This window comes from Myodes glareolus, chromosome X, assembly GCF_982192425.1.
Source record: "Myodes glareolus chromosome X, mMyoGla1.1, whole genome shotgun sequence".
NCBI classification, from domain to species: Eukaryota; Metazoa; Chordata; class Mammalia; order Rodentia; family Cricetidae; genus Myodes; species Myodes glareolus.
This window is the reverse complement of record NC_142053.1, coordinates 119,431,752-119,458,366: the sequence shown is the minus strand read 5'-3', so window position 1 is coordinate 119,458,366 and position 26,615 is coordinate 119,431,752. Positions and strand designations below refer to the sequence as shown.

Here is a 26,615-nt window from a genome sequence, read left to right as displayed (position 1 = left end):
CTAATGCCTCTGAGAACTCTCTTTAACTACAGTAGTCTTTGGGACTGGAGACATGGCTCAGTGATTAAGAATATTTGTTATAGTTGTGGAGGGCCTGGGTCCAGTTTCCACACCCACATGGTGGCTCATGACCATCCATAACCACAGTTTCAGGTGGTCTGACTATACATGTATACATGTAGCAAAACTCACATACATATAAAATAAATAAATAAACAAATCAAGCAATAATAGCTCAAAGAGTTCAACAGAAGAACTCCAAAAGACAAAAGGTTCAAAAGAACCCTAAGTTGCCCCAAAACACAAAAGCAAACTGGAAAGCAAAACTCAAAGTGTATCAGTTGGGGAGAAATTATCAAGAATCTCACACTTTCTTAAAAACCAAAACTAACCCCAAATACTCATTTTTCAGCCTCATGAAATACAGACAAAAACCAACATCAAAAGTGGATGGGGAAAGCCCATGAGGCCTCAACCCTAAGAACTATAGTCAACTACAGAATGCTGTGAGTAGAAGTATTCTTCCCCCAGGGGAGAGCACAATTTGCTATCCAATACCAAATGATCAGCCCTGAAAACATACAGACAAATAACATTACACAGATGGAACAGGTTATATTTATGAATATATATATGTATAAAAAGGCATGTAATACTAATTAATGAAAAAAGAGACCTTCAACTGAAGAGAGAACAGAGGAGTATATGGGAGGTTTAGAGGGAGGATAGGGAAAGGAGAAGTGATGTAATTGTATTATCATCACAAAAAAAGCAACCGATGCCAGTTCTTATGAAACAACAGAAAAATGTCCCTTGAGTAAACAAATTCCAGTAGCGGCTAGGAACTTCCATCTTTCCCCTTCCTTTCAGGGACAACTTGCTGCAGGCAGCAGACATTTCAAAAGGTATGGGTATTCTTGCCATAGTTGTCATTATTACCAGATGGAAGGAGTCATAACCTGTGTCCCAACAACAAGCCAGGCACAGTCACATGTCCTTAACTGGCCAAACTAACAGTCAAAGTAGAAGAGGAAGATTTATTCAATATGGTCCCACTGGGAAGAGCCAGACTTCTTTCTCTTTTAACAGTACATAATAAAAACATGCTTTTACAGAATGAAAAGTCCCTTTAATTTTCTAAGAATGTTCTACATACTCTGATCTTTAACAACTTCTGAATTTATATCCTAACCAGGATGTCTTGATTGTCTTCTATAGGTTTGTCTTATCTAGGCTGCCCATTTCAGCTGATTGAATATGACTCACACTGATATAATACTCGCCATCTGGCACATGTGCTACTCAGACTTCCAGATTCAAGTAAATGCTATTCATTTTCCCATGCTATTGGGTAATGTATAAAATCTTGGAGTAAAGTTCACCTCCTTTTTGTTCTTTTTTTTACAGCCTATAGATAAACCATAAACAAGTTGTACAAGATTAATTGTCACATATTTGTAGCCTCCTTTTATTATTGCCACTCTTGTCTAAGCCACCATCCTTAGTTACCTTGATTACTGAAAGGTGTCCTTACTATTCTCTCTGCTTTTGCTTTTCACCTCTGCAATTTTAATACAAGAGCCAGTGTGATCCTATTAAAATGTTCAGAATATTTTAATTCCTACATGTAATACTCTCCAATATTTTCTCATTGTGAATATGCATTCATCCTTTCCTAATCTTGAACATGATGTGCTGCCTTATTACTTTTTACCTTTTACTCTCCTTCTCATTAACTTTATTCCAGCCATAATGGCTGATTCCAGATCAAGCCAAAGTACAGGTCTGTCTCACAGTCTTTACTCTTGCTGTTAGCTCCGTGTTCCTTTACCCAGACATTATTATGGCTTACTCTAGATTTCCTTTAAGCAATTACTTAAATGTTTACTTTTAAAATAATTTCAGCATTCTTTATATAAAATTGCTAGTCCTCCTGAAGTTAACACTCCCTGTTTGATTTTTCTTCTTAGAATTTAACAACAAATATGCTTATACTTCTTATTTATTACACAGACTTCTTTTCAAATATGAACTCCAATAAAGAATTCTGTTTTGTCCTCTGCCTATAATAGGGTTTAATATAAACTGAATTACTGGTTGTGAGTGAATAACCACTGAGCAAAACACCAGCAAAGAGCCCATGATAGAATCTTAACTAGCGGATTATTTTAACCTAAAAAGTTATTGGGTGGTGGTAGACAACAAACCAGTTGTCTTCTGTCCAGTAATCCATGTGTGCAACATATTCCTAAATGTAGGATTTTTAGTAGACCATTCCTTTGGGGACATCAAGAAAATTCTTTTTTATTCAGTCTTCTTTAGCATTATTTGCACTGAGATTGTTTTAGAACATTTAACATATTAGATTCAAGCTGTGGTTGACCAAAGTACATTAAATCTGTGTCAAAAGATATTTATGCAAATAATTATATGATGAATTATGAATGGATGTCTTGAAATTGTAATTCTACCCCCAAAAAATAGAATGTGCTAAAATAAAAAGCCATTATGAAAGTATTGCTGATCTTCTTCTTAACCATGGTGATGCATGCAATAGGATTCTGTTTGGCTATAAAAGATCCTTTTTCAGACATTTGCCTGAAAAGACCATTTGTTTTTCATTTGCCCACAGATGTTCTCTTCAAACTTCATTCTCCAGTCTTTTTGGATGAAGAAGTGTGTGTGTGTGTGTGTGGGGGGGGGGGTGTGGTGGTAATTTGGGTCATTCTTATCCTGAAATTTTCAGAAGCACTTATTTTAATTGTAGAAGAAAATGACAGTTTCTGTGTTGCATTTTGAAAGCTCAGCTACTATTAAATTCTTCTCAAGTTGCAAATTACTGCACTTATGGAAAAATTTGCAATCAAAATACTCTCTCGTTGCAATATAGCAACTTTCTTTCAGTGTAATTTTCCACAAAGTTCCAAGATTTCTTCAGTGACTAGTCAAACCAATAGCATCCCTTCGTCTACATAAGACAAGAAGGTGCTTAGCAATTTCAAGTACTTCGGATAAGTGACAGCTGCTTCTACATATTTAATTTTTCAAATAAACAAATAAACAAAATTATTTGAAGTCTTAAATATTTTATAAAGTAAAACACTTTATCTCTTACTATCTAATTATTATATTTTGGCAGTAAAATAGGATAAATATGAAAAGTAGAGTATATGCTAATAGCACTAAATATTAAATAAACAAATCTTCTATTTGCAAGAAACAGCACAGAGTTTAACTGGTTAGTTGCCGTGGTGATACTCTTACTCATGTACAACATGAAATAAACTTGAAACAGAGGCAAGTAACACTAGATGTTTCAGTTCAGTGAGGGTAAGGTAGTTCTTGGCTGTTCATGAATCTGAACTTTTATCGACTAAAATGTATTCACATTGGCTCAAAATTCATGCTTTGAAAACATAATCAATGAAGCCAATGTAAAATAGAATGATAGTTTAGATGAGGCTACATTCCCTTCAAACTACTTAGATTAAACACAGTCAATGATGATTAAGAATGACTTTTCCCCAGCTTATGTAGGAAAGAATATGACTGAAGCTTGTGCAATATCCTATCTTATGTAAAGCTATGTAAAGCTTCTTTTTACTTACTACAGTTGTATGGAGAAGGGTATGGAGAAGGAGAAGGGGGTGATTAATGCATGTTAACAAGAATTACCCATTTAGAAAATAGAAACTATCATTCTAAGATCATGATAATTATTTACCGAGGGATTATTGTGTGCTAGATACAATATTACGAACATGATGTAAGTTATCAATTTTCATTCTTACCAAAACTCATGCCAAACCACCACCACCACCACCACCACCACCAAAAACAGCTGTAAAGAGGCTATCATTGACACTCTAGTAAGGAAGAGAAAGCTGAGGCATGGAATGCAAAGGCTGCTCACTCAGGATCACCTAAGTAAGGGCAGAGTAAAATTCAATCCTATGTGTGTTAACTCTGTGCTCCTAACCACCATATGCACTGCTGTCTTCAAAGTAGTATATAATCATAGTAGCCACTTAAAGGAGAAGAAATATGTCACAAAATGACACCAAGGCAATCATCTATGAATGCTTTCTGACATGTGATACAAGTTCACAGCTACACTGAAGGGAAGGACTCTACACAACAGAAAAGGAAATATGTTAGTGGAGATGATTTAAAGCAGTAACCCCTAGCTACAATTTTATGCTACATCAATTTATTTAGGAAGGCATATTGTTCTGTAGGTCAGAAAGGATGATTTACACTTATAAATAATATCACCATATGAAGGGTCATGTTAACATCTCAGTTTTGTAAATGAGGCAGAACTTAGGGTATGAAAGGTCAGAAAAAGCTCAACCAAAGCAGACAGGGAATGGAACTGTAGTCACATTTTATCTCACCTACTAATGGTGGAAAGTGAAATCTGCAGTTTGAAAACCCCATGCCAATACAAGAATGAGGAAAACATGGATCTGAAGAAGAGCCTGTGTCTGTACTAATTCCTTATGCTGGAGAAATCTCCTGGAGCCCATTCACTGTTACACATTTTTTTTTCCATTAGAGTCATTCCTAATTAACTAAAAAAATCATTGAAATTACTTGGCTCCGGGTCTCATGTTGTGTTTTTTCCCCTTTTGTCTATTTAGGCAGAAACCATCTGTTTTGATCACTACTGGCTATTCAGCTCCTCACATGATACCTGTTGAAAACACAAATCAAGCAGTTACTAAACACCTGAGTGTGTGCAGAACTGTGGTATAGGCTGGAAGTTACAACATCTCATACATAATCTGTCAGTACATCCTGTCTATTTATTTTCCAAACATATCCAGAGTGTGATTCTGCTCACTACTTTTACTTTAGCATACAGGCTTAAGCTCTTCTACCCTTTCAGTTGATTTGACCCTATCCTATCTTATCTCCCTACTTCAATTCTTTTTTTTTTCCTACTTCAATTCTTATCCCCAGCTCCGTCAATCTATTCGATATACAACTGAGATAATAACTTAGAATATTCAGATATTGTTAGGAATGGAACACACAGTGCCAATGGAGCAACACTCTAGAAGAACCAGGAGACTTGACTTAGAAGTCTCCATATTGTAATCACTATTCCAGTTCTATGATTGCTGTCATGTCATTAAACTATTAGTGACTTCAATTTTCTTATGTGTAACATCAAGGATTTCAATCAGATTCTCTTAGAATATTTTGTAGACTATTAATTTTATTTGAATGCCATTTGTAACTGAATAGCAGGTAATTAGTCATTCATATAAATGTAATTACTGATGACTTAGGATTTATATGCACCTGTTTTAATACCAAAAACTAGATGGTTCTTTAAAAAACACTGTTTAAGCTCCACCACACATGGAAATAAGCTAACACCAGTTACATTAGATAGTTATTTTTGGGTATCTGACTGCTATGTATAATTAACATATATTTTGTACTTGAAACAGAGGTGGAAAGTCATTAAAAGGTACAAGTAGAAATACAGCAGCTACTGCTCTTACCATTTCTGCTTGTCAGAAACTGTTGACATACAGATATCAAGGAAATCAGTGTAGGTTTGCCAGTCTTTTGTGACAAAGAGATGAGAATAACCAGAAAAAAAAGGGACACAAAGTGATTTAATATCGGGAATCAAAAGACAAGAAAATAAATTATATATAAAAAAGAAGAGAGTAGCAATAAAAAAGAATCACTTCTAGAAGAGAAGGCATAAAATCTAAGTATCTCAACTGAATTGTGGTATGGTGATTTTTATTAACAATGGTATAGCTAAATCATAATTACTGAAAAACTTTTCTGACTATTAACATAATGGTTTTCTCTGGAAAAAGAGTCTGAGATCAAACAGTTTTTCCTGGTTAAATTTAGTTTCAGTCAATACTGCACATATTTACTATCATGGATTCTTTTCTGGCAGTGGACTTTGTATCAGGAAAGCTAGTGTTTATTTTAATTCCTTAGCGGATAAAAGTATGTTTATGTCAAACTCTTACTCTGGGATATTTTTGCCATATACACTATACAAAACTTCGAAGATAACTATTTCAAATGAAACTATACATACCAGTTGTGTGAGGTTTTCTTGATCTGGAGTTTTTTCTTAATAGAAATATTTCTCAAAGAATACACGAGATCAAATTCAGATGTTAATTTAAAAAGTTTTCAAAGTTACCACTTGCAATCACCTCATTGAGAGATATCCCATATTTTTCTACTCTCACACTATATTGTGTAGTAAGAGTTGATATTTGCATGAAAAGAAGCTGGGCAGGATCAATTTAGAGCACTTGATGGCCTGCCAGAGGACCCAAGTATAGTTGCCAGTATTCATATCAATGTTTTTTCAAACAATGCTCTTTAAAAAACTCTCTTCAAGAACTTAGGCTGTAATAGTCATCAGCAATTATGCCTGAATATATTTCATTAAGAGGAAAGTATGTAAGATTTAGACACAAATTAGCAAGGAAGAAAATTCAAAATTTGCAGACATGGGAATAAAAGACTGTAATCGACATTAAACAATAATAAATTTGTAGTTTAGAGGAAATAGATCAATTCCTCACCAAACCACAAACCACTTTTGTTAAGTTAGAGTGTGTTGAAACCATCAAGTGGACTGTATATTTAAGAATTTAGTGAAGAAAAGAATGTGACATAAGTTATGGACTTACAATCATAATAGACTTTCACAGAGTTCTGAAGGTAAGGTAATTTTACTACTTTTATTAAACTTATGATGTGTGGTTAAATGAGTTAAGGTAGCAATGCAATATGAGTAGTTATCGTGGGAGCAAAGTAACTTCTTGTTTATAAAATCTGAGGATGCTTCTTGACAGTAGAAATAAGAAGCACAAGTTTATCAAATAAAAGAAAGTGAGGGTTTTCAAAGGCAAGTATGTATTCAAAGAATTTGCAGTGACTGACCTTAGTAATCAAGTCAAAAGTCTCCAATTTGGAATTTGTCCTCCCTCCCCCTAAGGGCAACAAGGAATTTGTAGTAACTTTAAAACTTAATAAATTTAAATTTATTAAATTCCTAATTTAATTGTTCTGTGTTCTGTTTTATATGGTCCCTTAATGATTAAACCGGATTCTGTGTTTTGCTTCCTGGCAGTCATTAATCAGTAATTAGCAGAACAAGATTCACATTTGTTCAAATATGTAACAGAAAAGACTGGCTTTGATAATTTGTTTTATATAGTATTAGGAGACATCACCTTCAAAGTGAGACGATATTAGTGAATCTTTTTGTTTGTTCAATACTGAATTTTAAGAAGAAAATGAATGAGAGAATTTAATATATTTACATATCTTAAAGATCAATACATTTTAGGAATTTAATCAGTTTCTTAGGAATCATGAAAAGATAAATTTATATGGAGAAATGTTGAAATTAGAGCCAAAGCCAAGTGATTTAAGTGCTTATAACCCTGGCGTTTGGGAAGCTGAGACAGGAGAACCACAAATTTAAGGTCAACTTAGACTACATATTGAAACCGTGTCTCAAAAATTTTTTTATGTTAATTAAGTTTAGAGTTATTCAATTTCACTTTATTGTTTTTTGGAGTTTTTTTAAGTTTTCCAAGACTGGTGTATGATACTTTTCATGATTCATTACATTTCTTTAACAGTTATAGAACCATTCGGATTATACACTTCATCTTGAGTCTGCTTTGTGATTTTTGGGAAATTGATCAATTTCCTTTTAACTAAGAATTCTTTTATTGTTTAGTGCCAATTAGGCCTGAAGTAGAGTTTTTCACTCCTAAATTGGTAATGAGTCTTTTCTTTTTTCTTTCCTTAGTCTTGCTAGATGTTCATCAACACATTAAAAAAAAATCTCACAGCTAGTGATTAAATTGCCTCATTTTTCTCCATATTCAGGTATTCAGTTTCATGGAGCCTCCTCTTTACTAAGTCTTGCTTCTGCTTTTCTGGTGAGATAGCACCTTTCTATGTAGACCAGGCTGGCCTAAAACTTGCAGTCCTACTGCCTCCACTTCCCAAGTGTTGGGATTATAGGTGTGCAACAGTAAGTCCAGTTTCCTATTTTAATCTTGGGGTGGGAGTTGAAATCATGAACACTTCTTTCTTTTAATACAAGAAAAAAAATTGAGACACAGTCTCACATTGTAGCCTTGGCTAGCCTGCAACTCACTATGTAGATTAGGCTGTCCTCAAATTCATAAATAGATATTTCCCTGTTTCTGCCTTCCAAGAGCTAGGACTAAAGGTGTGAACCAGAACTCCTGGCCTGATATAATAATATATTGTTACAAATTTTTCTCTAAGTATATGTTGTCTATTTTCATTCAGTTTAATATTCTTGAGACTTCCTTTTATCTAAGGATTATTCAGTAGTATGTTGTTTAATTTCAAGTAGTTGGATATTAATTTCTGTTTTGTTACTGATTTTTTTAAATGATCAAAGTGCATACTTTGCATTTTTTCTTTTCTTTTAAAATTAAATTTTGTTTTATGGCCCAAGATATGATCTCACCCTGATTAATGTCCAATGTATGCTTGAAAGGAACATATAGCATGTTAGATAACTGTCTTAGTTAGTTCTCACTATTCCTGTGAGAAACAGCACAACCAAAAGCAGCTTGGGGGAGGAAAGGGCTTTATTTGCCTTACACTTCCATATTGCTGTTCATTATTGAAGGAATCCACGACAGGAATTCAAACAGGGCAGGAACCTGGAGGCAGGAGCTGATGCAGAGGCCATGGAGGAGTACTGTTTACTGGCTTACATCAGCCCAGGGATGGCACTGCCCACAATGAGCTGGACCCTCCATCATCAATCAATAAATAAGAAAATGCCCAATGGGCCTAAGTATAGCTGGATCTTATGGAGGTGTTTTCTTAATTGAGTTCCCTCCTCTCAGATGACTAGCTTGTGTCAAGTTGACATAAAACCATGCAGCACAGTAACAGATCCAATTCTGTGCAATCATTCCGTACATTTATATTCTTGCTAACATGTTTACTGATTCCATAAATTACTAAGTGAGGGATTTGAAGTCCCCACTCATAATTGTAGGTTTATGAACGTCTCCCTTCTGATCTATTTTCATTCTTCTATTTTGGATCTCAATTATTGGTGCATTTACATGCAATATTGTTATGTATTCTTTGTAAATGAGTGATTTTTCTGCTTGTGGTAGACAAGGAAAGCATGACTTTTCTTTTTTTCTTGCTCTTACAACAGGCAGGCATTATTGAAAGGGTTCATGTCCTATTGAACTACCTCCTTTCTGGCCCATTGGTCAAAGAGAAAAACTGCTTTATGGACCTTATTTTGTTTTCCACCGTTAACTTTACACAAGTCTAGTCACCTATGAAGAGAAAACTTCAACTGAATAACTGTACCATCAATTTAGACTGTGGTCATGTCTATGAGGTATTTTGTTTTTTTCCTTTTTCCATTCAAAAATTTACACTTCCTCCCCTCCTCCCATTCCCCTCCAACTCCCCCACTCACCCTCCTCTCTCCCCCTCCCTCCTTGAAGAGAGGGCAGGAAACCCTGCCCTGTGGGAAGTCCAAGGCCCTCCCTGCTACAGCCAGGACTAGGAAGCTGTGCATCCAAACAGACTAGGGTCCCCAAAAGCCAGTACATGCAGTGAAACAAGTCCCAGTGCCTTTATCAATGGCTTCTCAGTCAGCCCCCATGTCAGCCACATTCGGAGAGTTCAGTTTGATCGCATATGAGGCATTTTCTTAATTGCTAATTGATGCAGGAGGGCCTAGGCCTTATTATCCTTAGGAATGTGGGCCTGGGCTAACTAAGGAGAGCAGTTGAACAAGCCAAAGGAAGCAAGCCAGTTAGAAACCTTCTTTTCTGGTCTCTGCTACACTTCTTGTTTTGGCTTCCCTTGATGATGGACTATAACCTGTAACTTAAAATAAACCTCCTCCTTCCCAAGTTACTTTTGGTCAGTGTATCAAAGCTATAGAAAAGCAGACTAGAACACTACAGGCCAGGCCAGCAGCAGGGCCAGTTTACATAGTGGTCAAGAAAAAAAATACTGAGAATTTACCACCAGGCTGTACTTTATGTTTGGAGGTTCCAACCCTTCTTATGTCTCAGCATTCCATATAGGTGAGTTAATGTATTTTGCCTAGGTTTTTTGTTTTTTGAGAGGGTTGTGATTTATAGGAAAAAGAAAATGGATGTCTGTACTATATCTAAGGCTCAATTTGTAAATCTTTTAAGTTCATAAAGTATTTTTTTAATATTTATTTTATTGTGCATACAATATTCTTTCTGTGTGTATGCCTGAAGGCCAGAAGAGGGCACCAGACCTCATTATAGATGGTTGTGAGCCACCATGTGGTTGCTGGGAATTGAACTCAGGACCTTTGGAAGAGCAGGCAATGCTTTTAACCACTGAGCCATCTCTCCAGCCCTTCATAAAGTATTTTTATTCTCTAGTTTAAACAGTTCACTTATAAATATATCAGTTTGTGATGACCTCAAATGTGGAAACAAGGGTACCAATAGGTAACTCATTCAAAAGGAAAAACAAAACTATATGTGGTGCTTTTCTCATGCAATCTAGTTCTCTGGATATTATGGCCATAGGACTGCCACACATTCAAAACTGTGTCTCATAAGACAGAAACAAACAACAACCAAAAGAAAAGCTTATAAACCATCCCGATATGGAAACAAAAACAACTGTTAGAATACCTGAGTCAGGAAAATACAAGTAAATTTTCCTTTCAGATTTTTCCAGACTAGCATTCAATAAAACTTGCACATTTATAAACAATTACAGTCAAAATTTCTTTCAGTTTCCCCATGTAAACATATATCTATAGCTAAGGCAGTGAATCTCAATTGTTTTTCACTCTAAGACACATCAACAGATCCTTTGGGTCCAGGTATTCTTGCGTCCATACTTTACAGTGGGGGAAATGGTTTATACCAAAGCAGTATTATTGTGTAGGCACTCTACCTGTGCATGATTCACAGCATCATTCTTAGACAACTGTGGTAAAACATGAATTACGACACAATAGAGGACGAAGTTCTTAACCTAAAATAAACTAAAATTGATGGGAAAGAACTCATAGACAATTTATTATGGGAAAGAACAGCAACTAAAACAATCAGTAACTTAAAAAGTTCTAATGATGTGTAAGCATAACTTCTTTCCTGACAACCAACAAATTAGAACCATCTACATTGAGCTTCACTACTTTGTCATGGTTTCCTGGACAGCAGGTTAACTGGAAGAAACCTACAGAATTAAAATACTTAGCAAACTCTATTCAAGTATTATTTTATGATTATTCAACTTGTAATTTAAAATTATCTAGTAGGGGACTTGAGGGAAGGCTCAGTGATTAAGAGCACTTACTGCTCTTGCAGAAGACCCAGGTTCTGTTCCCAGCACCCACATTAGGTGGCTCATAACTGCCTGTAACTTCAGTTCTAACGGTTTTGGGAAACTTACACACATGCAGGCAAAATACGTGCATACACATTAAACAAACATATTATGTTCTGAAGACTAACAGAAAGAAGGAAAATATATATGATATACAAATATGTCTTATTCAGCTGTGTATATCCAGTTTCAAAAAAAGCATCTAGTAGGTTAGTAATAAGAAATATAAGTGATAACGTTATCTTTCACTTCTGCTATTTTAGAACTATTATTTGGTGCATATACATACACATGTAAAACTGAAATTACTACTTGTCCATAAAAATCAAAGAAAGGATTTTCACTTCTGGGTTAAACCCAAAGCACCAACACATTTTTCCAGGGATGGCCCATACTTAGAATCCCTGCTCTGTAGAAGTGGACTACTGACAGACATATTTCACAGTGCTGACGGTTGTGTGAGATTTTGTCAGTGCTACTATGATTTGGCACAGTAAATACTTGGTTTTGAAATAATCAAGCGATCCATAGAAACCAGAGTAAGCACAAAACTAAACATATATTTAAAATAGATATTTAATATGCTTGCATGCTCTTTGTTAAGGAAAAACGTGTCACAATGTATTGAAGCAATTTTCTAGGTGAATAAAGTCAAAATTAGGTAAAAGTAGTTGTAAACAATAGTTGGCTTACAGATTGCTTCTTTCTAATATTAATTGTCCTCTTGTCTTAGTTACTGTGATCCTGAAACAATGTAGTTAAGTAAGAGAGCTGCTAGGCAAACCAACCTTAATAAGTTCAGCTAATTTAATAATTAATGTTTATATTTTGATTATAGAAAATAATAGTTTTACCTTCCCTACTAGATGGTGAACTTTCCAAGTAAAAATAACTTTATTCATCTAAAGATGGGGTTTTTGGACCCAAATCTGATACTTTTTATGTCTATGTAAAATGAACAGTCTCCTTTACTTTTAGTACCACAAACAGAAACAGTATTAAGAATGTCAACATCATAGAATCATTTTGAGGACTCAACAATACTGTGTAAGTTTCTGGCATGGAGTCATCATAAGTTATCAGGAAATGTTAGCTAATATTTAATTATAGAAGTGATACTTATCAGCCTTTCATATTCTATAATTCTTAGACTAGGGTCTACAGTTGCATATGATTGTCACTGCTACAATTGTTACCTTTCTGATAAAGTTATGGTAGTTTTGGAGAGTTGTTAAAATGTTGATGTTCAAATTTCAGTTCCACCATGTAATACTTTTAATATCTGTGTTTCAGTTTCCTAACCTGTAAAATGAGTCTGACACGAGTACTTTCTTTATAGCTTATTGAAGTTGAATTAATATTTATAAAGTACAGGTCAATTGCTTATTAAATTAAAAAATAAACAAATAAAAAGTCTTAACACCCCTCCAATGACCTTTTAACTTAACATAATATTTCCTTACAAATTTATCAGAATGGGCAAACCTCCTTATTAGAAATAATGTAACAGCTAAATATTTCTACTCACATCTTAAAAATTAAGATGAATTAGAGAAATGTTGGGATGTTAGGAAAGGTGTTAATAGGTTTTTCAACACCTACTAAAAATCTGTTAACAGACTATTTTAAAATCATATTATGAAAATATACCAGCATGTTGCACGGATACAGAATCACATTTTATTCATTCTGGTATCTCCGCATGTATATTTAAAATAATTGATTAATTTTTTGCAGTCTTAATGAGATATGAAATATGCTTATTGTCATATCATTATGTGTATATTGCACTAAGCAAAAGTGTACACTGATTTATTTTTTAAAAGTTACTTCAGTAGGTTCTTGATTTATCTCACTGAATAATGCCATGTGGAAAGCTGGCTGGTAACAATTTCTTATATTATATTGAAAGATGAGATTCAGGGCAATTCAGTTATCTATCTTTATAAAGACTTATTACATTTGGATTTCATACAAACATACATACACTACTGCCTGTCTTTTCTTTGTGTGCCCTAAGGTCAGTTAGCAACTTCCACATTTTCAGACAGAATTGAGCTATTTTACCTACAAGTAAAACTAATGTTAGAAATTAAAAAGAATGTTAGCTGATAAGGTAGGCATAGTGGGATCTCTATAATCAGATGGCCAAGAAGGGAAGAAGGCAAGGACTGGCTGGCACTGAAGCTCTGTCCAAGAGTATAAGAGACATGGTGTGAAGGAGTTAATCTTGTTGCCTTCGCTGGGACTGTAATAGGACATGCAGAAAGGATCCATTTCCAAGTCGAAAATACTGAAAAGGGCACTAACATTCCAGTTCAGTCACTTCCTTATTGGTGGAGTTAGTCACCACAACTTAACAAAGTACTATATTACTATAAAGTGCTGATATAATCCTGATATCAAATTAACACATTTTTTCTAAATTGGAATGCAAACATCTGTAGATGTCATGGAATTAGTACTAATAGCAGATACAGTGGCCTATGAAACTCAATGTTCAATCTTTTCCTTAAATCCTATTGTATCAAAAAAAAACACATGTTATTCAAAGAATCAGGGGAAATGAAGATAACCATTTAATAATGAAGGCGATTAAGTTACATATTGATATTGACCTTGCATTTTCAAGAAACTATAACAGAAAGAAAAAATTTCCATTTTTAAATGAGCCTCTAGAAATGAAGTTTCTCAACCAGGTTTTTGATTTTCCTCAGTAAATGATGAATGCTCTTTGGAAGAGTAGCAACAATTTCCACTCTTAGGTACTAATACACAATATTCTTAGCAGTTGGACTTGCCTTTTATGGCCTTCCTTTCTTCAATAATTCAAATGTTCCCAGACTCATTCTCTATTTCCTTTCTCTGTATACACAAGTCTGTACATGCACGACATACTGGAACACACTGTATATATAAATGTGTTTGATCGATTACTACTCTTCTAAGGTTAAATCCAAACTCCCTACCAGCTAGTCTACTCTGAATCAAAGTGGCCTCTTGTTCCCTCTTCAGCTTCATCTCTAACTACCAATTTTGCTCTTGAATAGGCTGGCTGTCTCTCATCTTGAGATCTTTGTTCAGGATGTTACTCATAATTGGAACCAGGCTCTAGAGGAAGTTCAGTGATTGCATGGCTCTTCTGAGCTGTGATGATAACAAAAGTAGCCCCATTCACAGGTTATCAAAGAATACTGTTTTTAGATGCCCTTTATATGTTGCTGGAAAGAAGAATATGAGTTGTCAGCTATTTAAAGGGCTTGTCTGAGACATTTTAGTCTCCTGTGGAGGAAAAGACAAGGGAATATGAACTTTGGGAAAGGGAAGGTGGGTGTTGAAGCTGATGAAACTCCAATCCACATGGAGAAAAACATTTTTTCTAACCTAGATTTATGAGAGTAGGAAAGATAATTTAACATTCAACCCTGAGAGACAGTTCAAGAATAAAGTTCTTAACTCTTTCGCATCTTGCATACTTAGATGGCATACCTTAACAATATGGTAGATTTGATACTTTGAGCATTAAGTTCTATTTCTCCAACTACTAATTCAAGATCTCATAATCTTTTCCATGTATGTGCATGTCCATGTGTGTGCACTTGAACATGGGCATTTACGTGGATATGCACATGTATGCAACACCTGTGAAAGTCAGAGGTTTACTTTGGATGTCGAGCATTCTCTACCTTTTTGATGAAAGGTTTAAATTTAAGTTTACCAATTAGGCTAGGCTACCTGTCTAGCAAGCCAAGAGATATTCCTGTCTCCATGGCTCCCGTGTGCTGGGGCTATAGGTGTGTCTTACCATGCTTGACTTTTTAATGTGGATACTAGGGATCTGAACTCTGGTCCCCCTGTTGTACGACAATCACTTTTAGTGACTGTGCTATCTCCCCAGCCCAATTTAGTCTGTTTTGAATGGTCAAGTGGAAGTGGAAGCTACAGTTCTATTGTTAAAACAAACTCTATCCTAAGTAGCCTGAAACACGTTGAAGCTGTAAGGAATGTTATTGACTAACAAGATTTTCAGCTTCCTCATGGTTATTATTCTGGTTTCTCATGATTCATCTGGGATGAATTTAATGGCTTTGCCTTTGACATTTCAAGTGATGCTCCTCCATTAGAAAACTATTACATGCCAATGTGATCATATATTTTTAGCCCAAAATTCTTTAATGAGCTCTTTATATTACTGAAAGAGTCTCAAAAATCCGTTACACAACTCCTGACCTAACTCTGCCTCCATTTGTAGGTAATGTATTGACTCTTCCTCATATAATGACTTACAAATTTTCTTTTTAACAAACTAGCAATTCTGAACCTCATGGAATCCCTGAAACATGTCATATCACACATTTGTGATGATTAGCATTTACATTCTTATTAAAATATTACTACTCATGGTTTCACTCTTGCCTCAACTGCTGCCCATGATGACACTTTTTTCTTTTTCCCTGAAGAGTACGGTATCTTTCCTTGTTTCTACACTTTTCACATACTCCCATATATAAGTTAAATTAAATTGGAAATCTCAGCATATTTCCCCCATATAATGCTGTGCTTTTGCATATGAATTTGTGTGTGTGAGCACATACATGGAAGCCAAAAGTTGACTTTGAATGTTTTCTTCTACCACCCCCATTCACCATATTTTCAAACATTTATATATTTTATGTTCTTGGTGCTTTGTGTACACATATGTCTGTGTACCATGTATGTGCCTAGGGCCTGCAGAGACCAGCAGAGTGTTGAAACTGCTGGAACTAAAGTTACAGAAGGTTGTTGTAACATGAGGGTTGGCTTGTTGGGGTTTCTGTCTTGCCCAGTACCCCACAGCCGGCAAATCCCAAAGAGAAAATTACACACAGGACTCCATAAGGTTATAAACTGATTGGCCCATTAGGTCAGGCTTCTTGTTAACTCTTATAACATATATTACCCCATTATCCTTATCTATGTTAGCCACATGGGCTCAGTACCTTTCTCAGTGTGACAGCTTACATGTTGCCTCTTCGGTGGTCTGCGCAGGAATGGCAGAGGAACCTCCCTGCTTCCCAGAATTCTCCTGTTCTCATTGCATCACCTCTACTTCCTGTCTGGTTTTCCCGCCTATACTGCCTGCCTGGCCAATCAGCGTTTTATTAAAATTTGATTGGCAGAATACAGACAATTCTCCCACACCAGGTTGTGAACCTCCATGTGGGTACTGGGAAATTTAACCCTCATCCTCTGGAAGCTCTTAAGCACTGAACTAGCTTTCTAGCCTCTTTACCTTACTTTTGAGAGGTCACCCACTGAACATGGAACAACTGATCCAGCTGGGTTGTCTAAGCAGTGAGTTCTGAGTATTTTGTGTCTACTTCCCCAGTACTAGGATTATAGGACTATGTGATTACAAATGCCACTATGCCTAGACTTTACCTGTGTGCTAGAAATCTGGATTTGGTCCTCACACTTGTGTAGGAAACAGATTTCCAACTGAACCATACCCCCAGCCCCAATTGTGTGCTGTGTCTTGCCAGTTTTACTAGCTAGCAGGGAGCAGATGTCCCTTTTTACGTGGAATTATGAAATATGAAGCATTTTATCTCTAATCTGGATTTCTGGACCTTCCCAAGTATTCACATACAAATCTTAACTACTCTTTCCTACCAATACTGTGCCTATTAAGCTATTTCACTAAAAAGATGTTGCTACAAGATAGGAATACTTTGATCATATGAGTTGTAAAACGAATCAATTCCTAATAATTTTTTTATAAACATAGTGCAATGGGAAAAAAATCTGGATTTTATCAACAAAAGTAATTTGCCTTCCAAGAAAGGCTGTATGAAAGACTTTTTAAGTTTACTTACATGGTACAGTGTGGTTTCTGGAACTGGTGTGCCCAAGATGTCTTGTCTCAATGCATCCATTTGCAAACTAGGTAGCAGTGAATAGTGAGTTGGGCTATTACTCTTATCACCCTTCTTTTTGGACTTCTTTCCTGTGTCTTTTTTGCTGTTTCTCTGAAACATGTATTCTTCTTGAGCAATTTTTTCATTGCTCATATATCGAAGTAGAGAGTTTTCTACATAAAAAGAGAAATACACTGATATAAATATGCAAATATCTGAAGTCTACCATTCTTTCCAAACCATGCTATAAGATTTCACTTCATTACTTTACCTTGATTTAACTTACAATATATGTAGTGATAATATTAGAACGTAATTATTTGGTATCCTAAAACAGTAAGACATATCCTTTGGATTATTTCTTCTGGTTTGAACTCTGGAGTAACTACATCAAAATCACCCGCAGAACTTAAACTTTAAGCTCTGCATGGGTGGAACTTACACTTTTTTAGAAAGCTCCACAGGAAAAGTCTCCTAAACCTTGATGATAAACAATAGCCGCCAATGTTTTGGGTAACATTTTTGAAGAAGTTAAAGCCCACAAAACTTAGTTCATAAAATCCTTTTTTAAATTAGTAGTCAGCATTTAGTAGTTAGTATAAAAATTTCCCACAGGATGTCACTATTATAAGACGTCCCAAAGAATCTTAGAGATGGCATATGTTAAGCATTTTAATTTTTTTCTTGATTTGTCCAATAAAATTAATGAGATTAGATACTGAAGCTCGGAAAATGGAATTAATACATGTATGTAAAGGAATCTGACAGTGTCCTTGAACTTCTCAACATTTTTAAATCTCACTCTACAAAAAAGTGTTAAGGAGACTTATGAAGGAGACATTTATGCTTGCTTGCTCATATGGTCTGTGAAGGTTTTACAGTTTATTGGATAGAAATGATAAGTAAACGGGTCAACCATACCAGAAAGGAAGCTTAGTTTCTAGGAGCAGCTTTGGTTTTGTTGTCCATCTACAATTGATGGCTCTTCTGAAGGTAGAAGTAGCAGCAGTAGCTGGGCCCATCATATCCAAACTTGGTAAGCCTACTAAGCAGTGAAGGTGTCACTCGATCCTCCTACTGCTCACCTCAGCAATAGGCTAAGTGAATATAAAAACTTACTTTGGGTAGATACTTCAAAAGTAGCCCACTCACATGTAAGAGAATAACCCTGAACGGCAAACAGAACAGAGAAAGCACAAAGCACCGGGTCCCCCACTTCTATATGGTTTTTGTTAGGAGTCACTGGCCCAGTTTCCACCATACACTTCTTCTCAACCTACGTGCTTCAATGCTCATGAGGAGGTTCCATCACATGAGGTTCCATGGACGAAGTCAGTTGCACTGCCGATTAATTGGGATGACAAAACTGTTTCTACTTATTAAACTGAAATGAATTCTTTTATGCAGTTTCACACTTCTGACCTTGCTTCCAAATATTAACTTTCAATTTACAAATATTCTTTCTCTGTGTAATTATCTGCCTAGAACATCTTAGAAGGCATTCATATAAAATACCCATTACTAATGGGTGAAGGGAGTCAAATATTGATCTGGCTTCACTTAGTTGAACTGTCAGTCAATGACAGAGTAAGTTTCTGCTAACGCAATAATAATCTACTTAAAGAACATTTAACTTTGCTTTTTGTTAAAATAACCCAGCCTACACTGAAATTCTAGAACACTTACCTCTTCTACTATCTCTCTTCATCTTATTTGGATCTTCATAGTCCCCCACCCAATTATATTCGACTGGCATAGATATAGGTCGTAGCTTGCCTAAACACAGAGAACAAAGTTCACATCACATTGTTTTTCTTCCCCAGGTAGGCTTATACTTATACTGATTTTCAGCTACAGTATACAAAACACACTCTCATATGCAACGTTATGGTTGGCATGTGTGGATGAAGAAAATGTGTGTTTTGAGCCAGAAGGTGAAACTGCCTCTGAGAACTGTCTAGATAATACTAGTTTAAAGTGCTTTTTATAGTTAATAAAGAATATCCCATGTTTGCTCTCGTTGGAGTCCTGGATATTAAGGTTATATAATATTTTACAAAGAAGATCACTAGTTCCATATTTCTTTTCATTACTTTAGTAATGAATTTCAGTCTTATTTCATAATGCCTATAAATCTATCATTGCTAGACACTTCTAAGGTAATGGACCCTTGCATCTAACCTTACTTTTAGAACATTAACTTACTGTTTCTGATATACTATCACAAACTAACTTAATTTTAACTAAATTATAGCAACATGCACTTGGATATTACCCTGCCTTAGCAATATGGGGATTCTGTTTCATGGCCTTAAACCTAGACCTGCATATTTTGATACAATAAGTATGTCTAGTTTATAGAATCAAGTAGTCACTTCTTTGTCCAATTTCTTTCTGAGTCTTTTTCCTCAATAAAAACTACTTTAATTTAGCAAGCAGCAGTCATAGCAAAGACTTCACGTAGAAGACCCTGGTAGAGCAGTCAAATATTTTGTTCAACTTAAATTTCCTGAAGTACAGAATAGCCAATGAAAATCAAATCACCCAAAAGTTTAAAAAAGTTTAAAATATATGACAAAAGGTTGTAGTTTAATAAATTCTGAATCAATGAAAACCAGAAATCTATAAGACTTGGATCATAAAAACAAGATATCACAACAATAAAAGTGCAAATAAACACTAACTCTATGTCATGTACTTCCTAAGAGTTTTATAAGTATTGGATCATTAAATCCTTATGCTTATGAGGATTTATGTCCAAGGAAACACATGTGGTAAATGCCTAATATCAGGATTCACATCAAGGCATATGAATACCAGTTGTGACATAATTTTTGGTGACATTTATCATTTTCAAAGGACCGCTTTCCATAATTCTAATGAAGCTACATATAGAGGGGCAAATTCAGCAATCCTTTCTCTTTGAGAAATTTCTATTCCATTGCTTTATCGTTCAGTTCCCCAAATTTTTCATTTTATAAGTGCTATATTTTCAAGAAAGCCACAACTTATTCTTTTAGCATGCATACCAAACTAAAACAGCTAATAGCACCTTTAAATGCCACCAAAATGTTTTGAAAAGCAAAATATCTAATAAATAAGAATTAGTCATTTACTATCAAATAAACAGTTATGTATTAAAACTGTTGTGTGTTGGTTTTAAAAGCATTAGTAGTCTGAAGTCAAGTCTCAACACAAGAGGAGCAGAGACACTTCTCACACAGCATAGGACACACAGAATGTTGTCATTGCAACTGGGTAACATCTAAGATGCCAACAGAGTTAACCCATTAATTCATGTTTCAGTTGCCAGAGGAACAAATATGTATATGACTTTTATACTGGGAGTCAATATTTAACTTAATTATACTGTACATTATCAAAGCAAAATTGAAGGAAAATACAGAGACTTTGGAAAAGGTCAGAAAGAATTAAAATTCCTTTTGGAGAAATCAGATGTGCTGGTTGATTTTTGTAAACCTTCACAAGCCTAGACATATCTGAGAAGAGAGAATCTTAATTGAGAAAGTGTCTGCATAAGAGTAGCCTGTAGGCTTTTGTTTGTTGCTTTTTTGTTTTTTGTTTTGGCTAATGATTGATGTGAAAAAGTTCAGCCCAGCGCTGGGCAGGTGGTTCTGTGGTGTATAAGAAAGTACACCAAGTCAGTAAACCATTAAGCAGCTTGTTTTAGTGGCCCGTTCTGCTATCCCTTTTCCATGACCTGATTTACTTGCAATGGGCTATGAGGAACATATATGTAAGTTGAAATAAACCCTTTCTTACCCAAGTTGCTTTTGGTTATAGTGTTTGATCACAGCAATAAAAATCAGGGTTGTGTTATTATTATAAATCCAGCAATAAAAGTTTAAAAAAATATTTAAAAGTTAGGTAGACATTGACTTAGGTAAAACTAAATAATTTTGCTTGTCAATATTAGTTTCTTTGTTTTTTTCTTTTGGGACAGGGTTTCTGTGTGTAGCCTGTCTCTCCCAAAACTCTCTGTAGACCAGGCTCTCCTCAAACCAAGATCTGAGTGCTGGGATTAAAAGTGTGCACCACCACTGTCCAACCTCAATGTTACTTTAAAATGTCCTCCTCCACTAAAATATAGAAACAGATTTATTTTCATGAGATACTAAGTTCAAATGGTAAAAGAACTTTATGGTTCCAATGTACTTAAATATATACTGTGATTTATGCATGTGTTTTAAGATCATATACTTTAGAATTCAGCAAAAACATTGGTTCATAAAATTAAAACACATTTGATCTATCATTACATAAATGTTTATAAGTCTCGGAAAACTACTGTGGAAAATGTACTACCTTTATATAGCAGTGCATTAAGTTTTGAGGATGCAGTTCGTATTATTATTTTATGAGAAAAATTACAGAGAGAACTGCAGTCAAGAAAGGAAAACTATAGCTCATCTAAAATTTTTGTTATTCACTACCTCTTAGAGTAAAGTGTTATTTCTAAAAGGATAAGGTATTTGTTACTTTTGGAGTTCACTTTGAATCTTATCCAGGAGTCTGGTCACACTTTTGTGTTAATACCTTATCTTCTAGCCATCGTTTTGTTATTTAGGTGTTTATATGTGCTGTACATCTGGAGTTTTCTAACTGGCATCATTATAGTAGCTGGGCTTGTATTTTTTATTGTAGTCTAATAAGTGTGAATAATGATTTTGTGATTTGACTGAATATTATTTCAAGATTAATGGCAAGTAGCCTTTAAAAATATGAACTATGTTTAACTGAAAACTCCCCAGAAATGGGACATGATTTTCTAATGTTGAGATTATTATAGATAACAATAGAGCAGTTTATAATGATGTATCTAAATTATTTCGAGGAAAAATTTATTAAAAAGATAATAGCTTCGTTAACACTAGTGCATATAATTGCTTATAAATAAATGTCTTTATTAGGTTACATTAAAAATACTAGAATGCCAAATAACAGAATGATTTGCTCAACCTGTTGTGTTCCCTTAGCATCTTTCCTGACACTTTTGTTGCGTATACAATGCTTATTTTACTATGCTGTTGCTGTCTACTTAGATGTTGCTCTACTTCCTCGCAGTAACCAGAGCTTACATAGCTTTGTTATGACTATCGTTTGCAGGTTCAGAGATGGCATTCATAAAAGGGTGTCACATAGTAAGGACACCACAAGTCATCAGATTGCTCATTTGATTTTATTGCATCTCACTCCAAAGTCATCAAAGAGAATGCCTTAAAGCAACCCCTTTCACCCTATAATCTACCAACCTAGCACTTCGTTAGCTTTCTCTACTTCATCAAAATCAGCATCAGAAAGCTGCTTTAGATGACCCACCTCCAATTCCCCTCCATATCCTCTCTTGAACGCTTGCATTGCCTTACTACTCCACCAATACATCTACACTAGGGCTTCCACATTGCTAACTCGAACTCAGTTTAGATCTCTTGACCTTCTGCTGTGTCTGCAGCATTGGTGATAGATTATTCTTTCTTTGAAATGCTGTCCCTCACGGTTTTACTCTTTTCTCTCTAAATTCACATGTATCATTCAGAAGTAAGCAGAGATACATACTTCTTCCATGACATAATTCTTGTTCATTTCTTCTCCTAGTTCTTCATGATAAACCAACTTTGTTCAAATAAGTAGTGATTTAGTTGAATGGTTCATGTCTTTCTTTTAGGGAAATTAAATATAAATTTAATGAGAGAACACACCTCTCCTGTGGTGTACTTTTCTTTCCTTGCGGCATTCCCATACTCTGAATAGTGCCTTAAAGGCAACAACTGTTTTGTACTTTACAGCAGCGTTTTAAAAACAAAACAAAACAAAATAACAAGGGGTTTCTTCGTGCACTGGACCCGACCACCTAAGCTCCAAATCACACCTCAGTGTTTGTATTTTCATAGCTTTATTTCTCTTCCTGTCCTGCCCACCCATCAAGGTAGCATCTCACTCTGGCCCACCCACTACATTTGAAACAGTTTTAAAAGATTTTTATTTGTATGTCTGTGTGAGAGTCTGTCATGGGCATGGACACACACACACACACACACACACACACACACACACACACACACACACACGGAGGAGGTAAGAGGGTGTTGGACCTCCTGGAACTTGAGATACAGGTGGTAGTAAGCATTCTACACTGGTGGAAACAGAACTCAGGTCCTCTGGAAGAGCAGAAGTACTCTTAATCACTTCATTATTAAAAAAAAAAAGCCAAATTGAGCTTTACAAAGCTGTCTCGTAGTCAAGTCAGAACTACAAGTCCTTGTTCCTGATTAATCTTCTAAAAACGTTTCCATGGATAGTATGTCTGTTGAAACACCAGTGAGCTGCTTCCTCTTCCAATTTTACCATTCCCCCTTCCCCCCCTCCATGCACAAATCATTAGGTTTCAGGATAATAAATAACACCTGTGAAGCAATATTCCTTTCATAGTTGGCAAAGGTTAAAAAAAAAAGTGCAGAGAAACTCTCCAAAAGTCTGACATATTACTTAATTCTCACAGGAAAGTTACATATATACACATCTGTTCTAAATATTTTAGCCAATAATTTGATGAAAACGAGCATAGCAAGGAATGCTTAAGCTATAAGCATGTTATCTAAACCCATCAAACTCTGCACATACCAGACACAAAAATTACTTTCAGATGGTTGACTGCATCTCTAGGAAAACATCCTGGGGTTATTTAAGGTAAAGAAACACACATTTGAAGACGAAGAAAAACTGAATTAATGGAAAGTCAGTAATTTTTCTGAAGGAGAATGAAAATGTATCTGGATCTAATAAAATAAGTAAGACAGAGTGCTTTCATATTTAGTGTTACATTTAAAATTTTTGTTTTTAGGTAAAAGACCTTGGGAAAAAGTGGTTTGTAAGTATTTCAACGGGCTGTTTGTTTAAGAATGGTTTATAATAACAAGTATAAATAATAAAAATCCAATAGAAATTTTGAATTTGTTGTTATTTTCAGTTTCACTAATGAGAAACAAAAAACAATTGCAATATTTTTTTTTCTAAAAATAAGTCACATCTCCTTGTGTTGTGTTCAATTGACATCCCTGGGAGGCTTGTTGTTTTATGAAGGGAGATGGAGGAGCAGTGGATCTGGGGGAGAGGGGAGGAGGTTGGGTCTGTGATGAGTGGAGGGAGGAGAGGATGGGGTTCAGATGTATTGTATGAGAGAAGAATGAATAAAGAGAAAAAAGGTCTCATCTTGTTTGCTTTCCTACTGCTTTATAAAAGTGATCTATACATACATACATATATATACATATATATGTATACACACACACACACAAATGAGGAGTGATGTAAGTGAAGGAGACAGTGATAAACAATCATATGGTCATTTTAATGCTTAATTACTAGGCTATTTTTAAATCAAATCACCTTTTTATAAAGGTAATTCTAGCAAGAGAAGGGATATATGTGTGTTGTGTGTGTATAATTAATATGAGTTCGTCATGTAGTCAGATGAATTTGAGAAGTCAGTATTTCTTATCTTAATTTTTGTTGCTGTACAGTGACAATCACATGAGAGTAGTGGAAGGAATGAGGAAGGATTAGAATTATTTTAAATACTAAGTGGCAGAAGAATTCTGGGCCCTCCTTTGAATATTGTAGAACATGGAGTAAAACAGGGTCTGATAAACACATTGGCCTCTTGCTACACTCAACTTTAATATAGACTTGAACAAGAAAGATGGCATGGACATGCATAGTTATTTGTTTACATGTATACATTTAAGTTAATTGCAAATTAAAGCAATTAAGAAGTTCTTAGTGAAACAATACATTGCAACCCTACCCATATCCAGAAGGCAGTCACATGTCCTCATGAAAAGTGAAAAGATTACCAATTTAAGATTCACATTTGAAAACAAATGACATCCTATAGCAATTTAACAGTTTGTTCAATCAAAATGCTTCCTTGATGGAGCACTGAAGACCACAAAGGGAAAAAAGAGCCAATTTGTGTTCCTTCTAAAACAGGTCATTAACATGTATTATTTCTGTAGCTGTAGATTTCTGTAGATCAATGGGGAGTACATTGGCATTACAGGGTATGATATTCATTAAACAATGACAGGATGTCACACTGACACTTTTAATTGGTGGGACAATGTTTCAATTATTTGCAGTAATGTATGTGATAGTTATTGACATAGGCAGGACAGTACATTTAGCCCCTATTCTTGAAAAATTTTAAACACAACACTTCAGATTTTCTATTTTCAGGGATCTATTCTCTTCAATGAATTATATAAAAAAACATTTTGCAAAGATATTAGTAATTCTTCAAGTGAAGAGTATAGAAAACCATGTACTGATCTTTTTTACTTTTACCCCTTTTTCTTTTTATTATTTTTATTGAGTTATATATTTTTCTCCGCTCCCCTTTCTTCCTCCCCATTCCCCTTCTACCCTTTTCCATGATCTTTCTAAATATATATTTTTAATTTGCTTTGGAATTTTATTACAAATACAATTTATTCTCTAAATAGACTATCTGTTTTTTGTGCAAGACAAAAATGAACGAAGAATTCTAACAAACCAGCTATGGGACAGGCTTGGCTGCAGCTCGTCTAGATGTTTGTATCTTAAATTGCAAAATTTCTGTCATCGATACCTACGATCTGGAGTGTTTAAGCTGAATTCCAAGTCTTTCAGTGTTTCCCAAATACGTTCTATTAAGCATTTGCTCCACTGGAAAGTTTATACTATTTTGTGACCCAAAGAAACAAAGACTGAGGTACAAATGCATTAGAGAAACACTGGATATAGTCCAAATGCAAGAAGGCATTCAACACAGTTTGCATTTATTAATCTATAAGGAGTATAAAATATGCATATACCATAGTCTTATTTAACTACATAACTTTTCTTAAATGGACTTTCAAAACCAGAGATCTATAGAAAATTGTCAAGAAAGTCAGATTAGTTAGTTCACATTTGTGATTTGAAAACTAACACTAACAGCTTTGTCTATATGTTAGCAACTGTTGCTTGTTACATTTGCATTAAGAGAAAATACACTCTAATTTTAGCCAGGGAAATAATGTATCATGTCTAGCTCCAGAGGATGTTATGGCTAGTTTGTTTATCAGTGGGGGCAGAATAGATAATTACAGACAGTTACAATCACATACTATTTTTGATCAGAGAATATGCTAATCATGAATAAATAGGTATATATTTCCAAAGGGCTAATTCCCTAGGTTCTTTTAACTAAAAAACAAACAAACAAGAAAACAAGACATAATAATAATTAAAATAATCTCTGTATTA

At 35.0% G+C, this 26,615-nt stretch overlaps 1 protein-coding gene across 5 annotated transcripts in view; it reads right to left on the bottom strand.

Annotated features, from left to right (window-relative positions):
* Cnksr2 (connector enhancer of kinase suppressor of Ras 2) overlaps nucleotides 1–26,615 on the bottom strand; it is a 241,640-nt gene that overhangs the window by 69,209 nt on the left and 145,816 nt on the right. For 3 of the 5 annotated variants that reach the window (XM_048440718.3, XM_048440720.3, XM_048440722.3), the window contains 2 exons: nucleotides 18,996–19,085; nucleotides 17,268–17,482 (listed from right to left, as the gene is read on the bottom strand). In XM_048440718.3, the coding sequence (XP_048296675.1) occupies nucleotides 17,268–17,482; nucleotides 18,996–19,085 (305 nt within the window). The remainder of the gene's footprint in view (nucleotides 1–17,267; nucleotides 17,483–18,995; nucleotides 19,086–26,615) is intronic. The other 2 variants (XM_048440719.3, XM_048440721.3) reach the window with 1 other exon arrangement.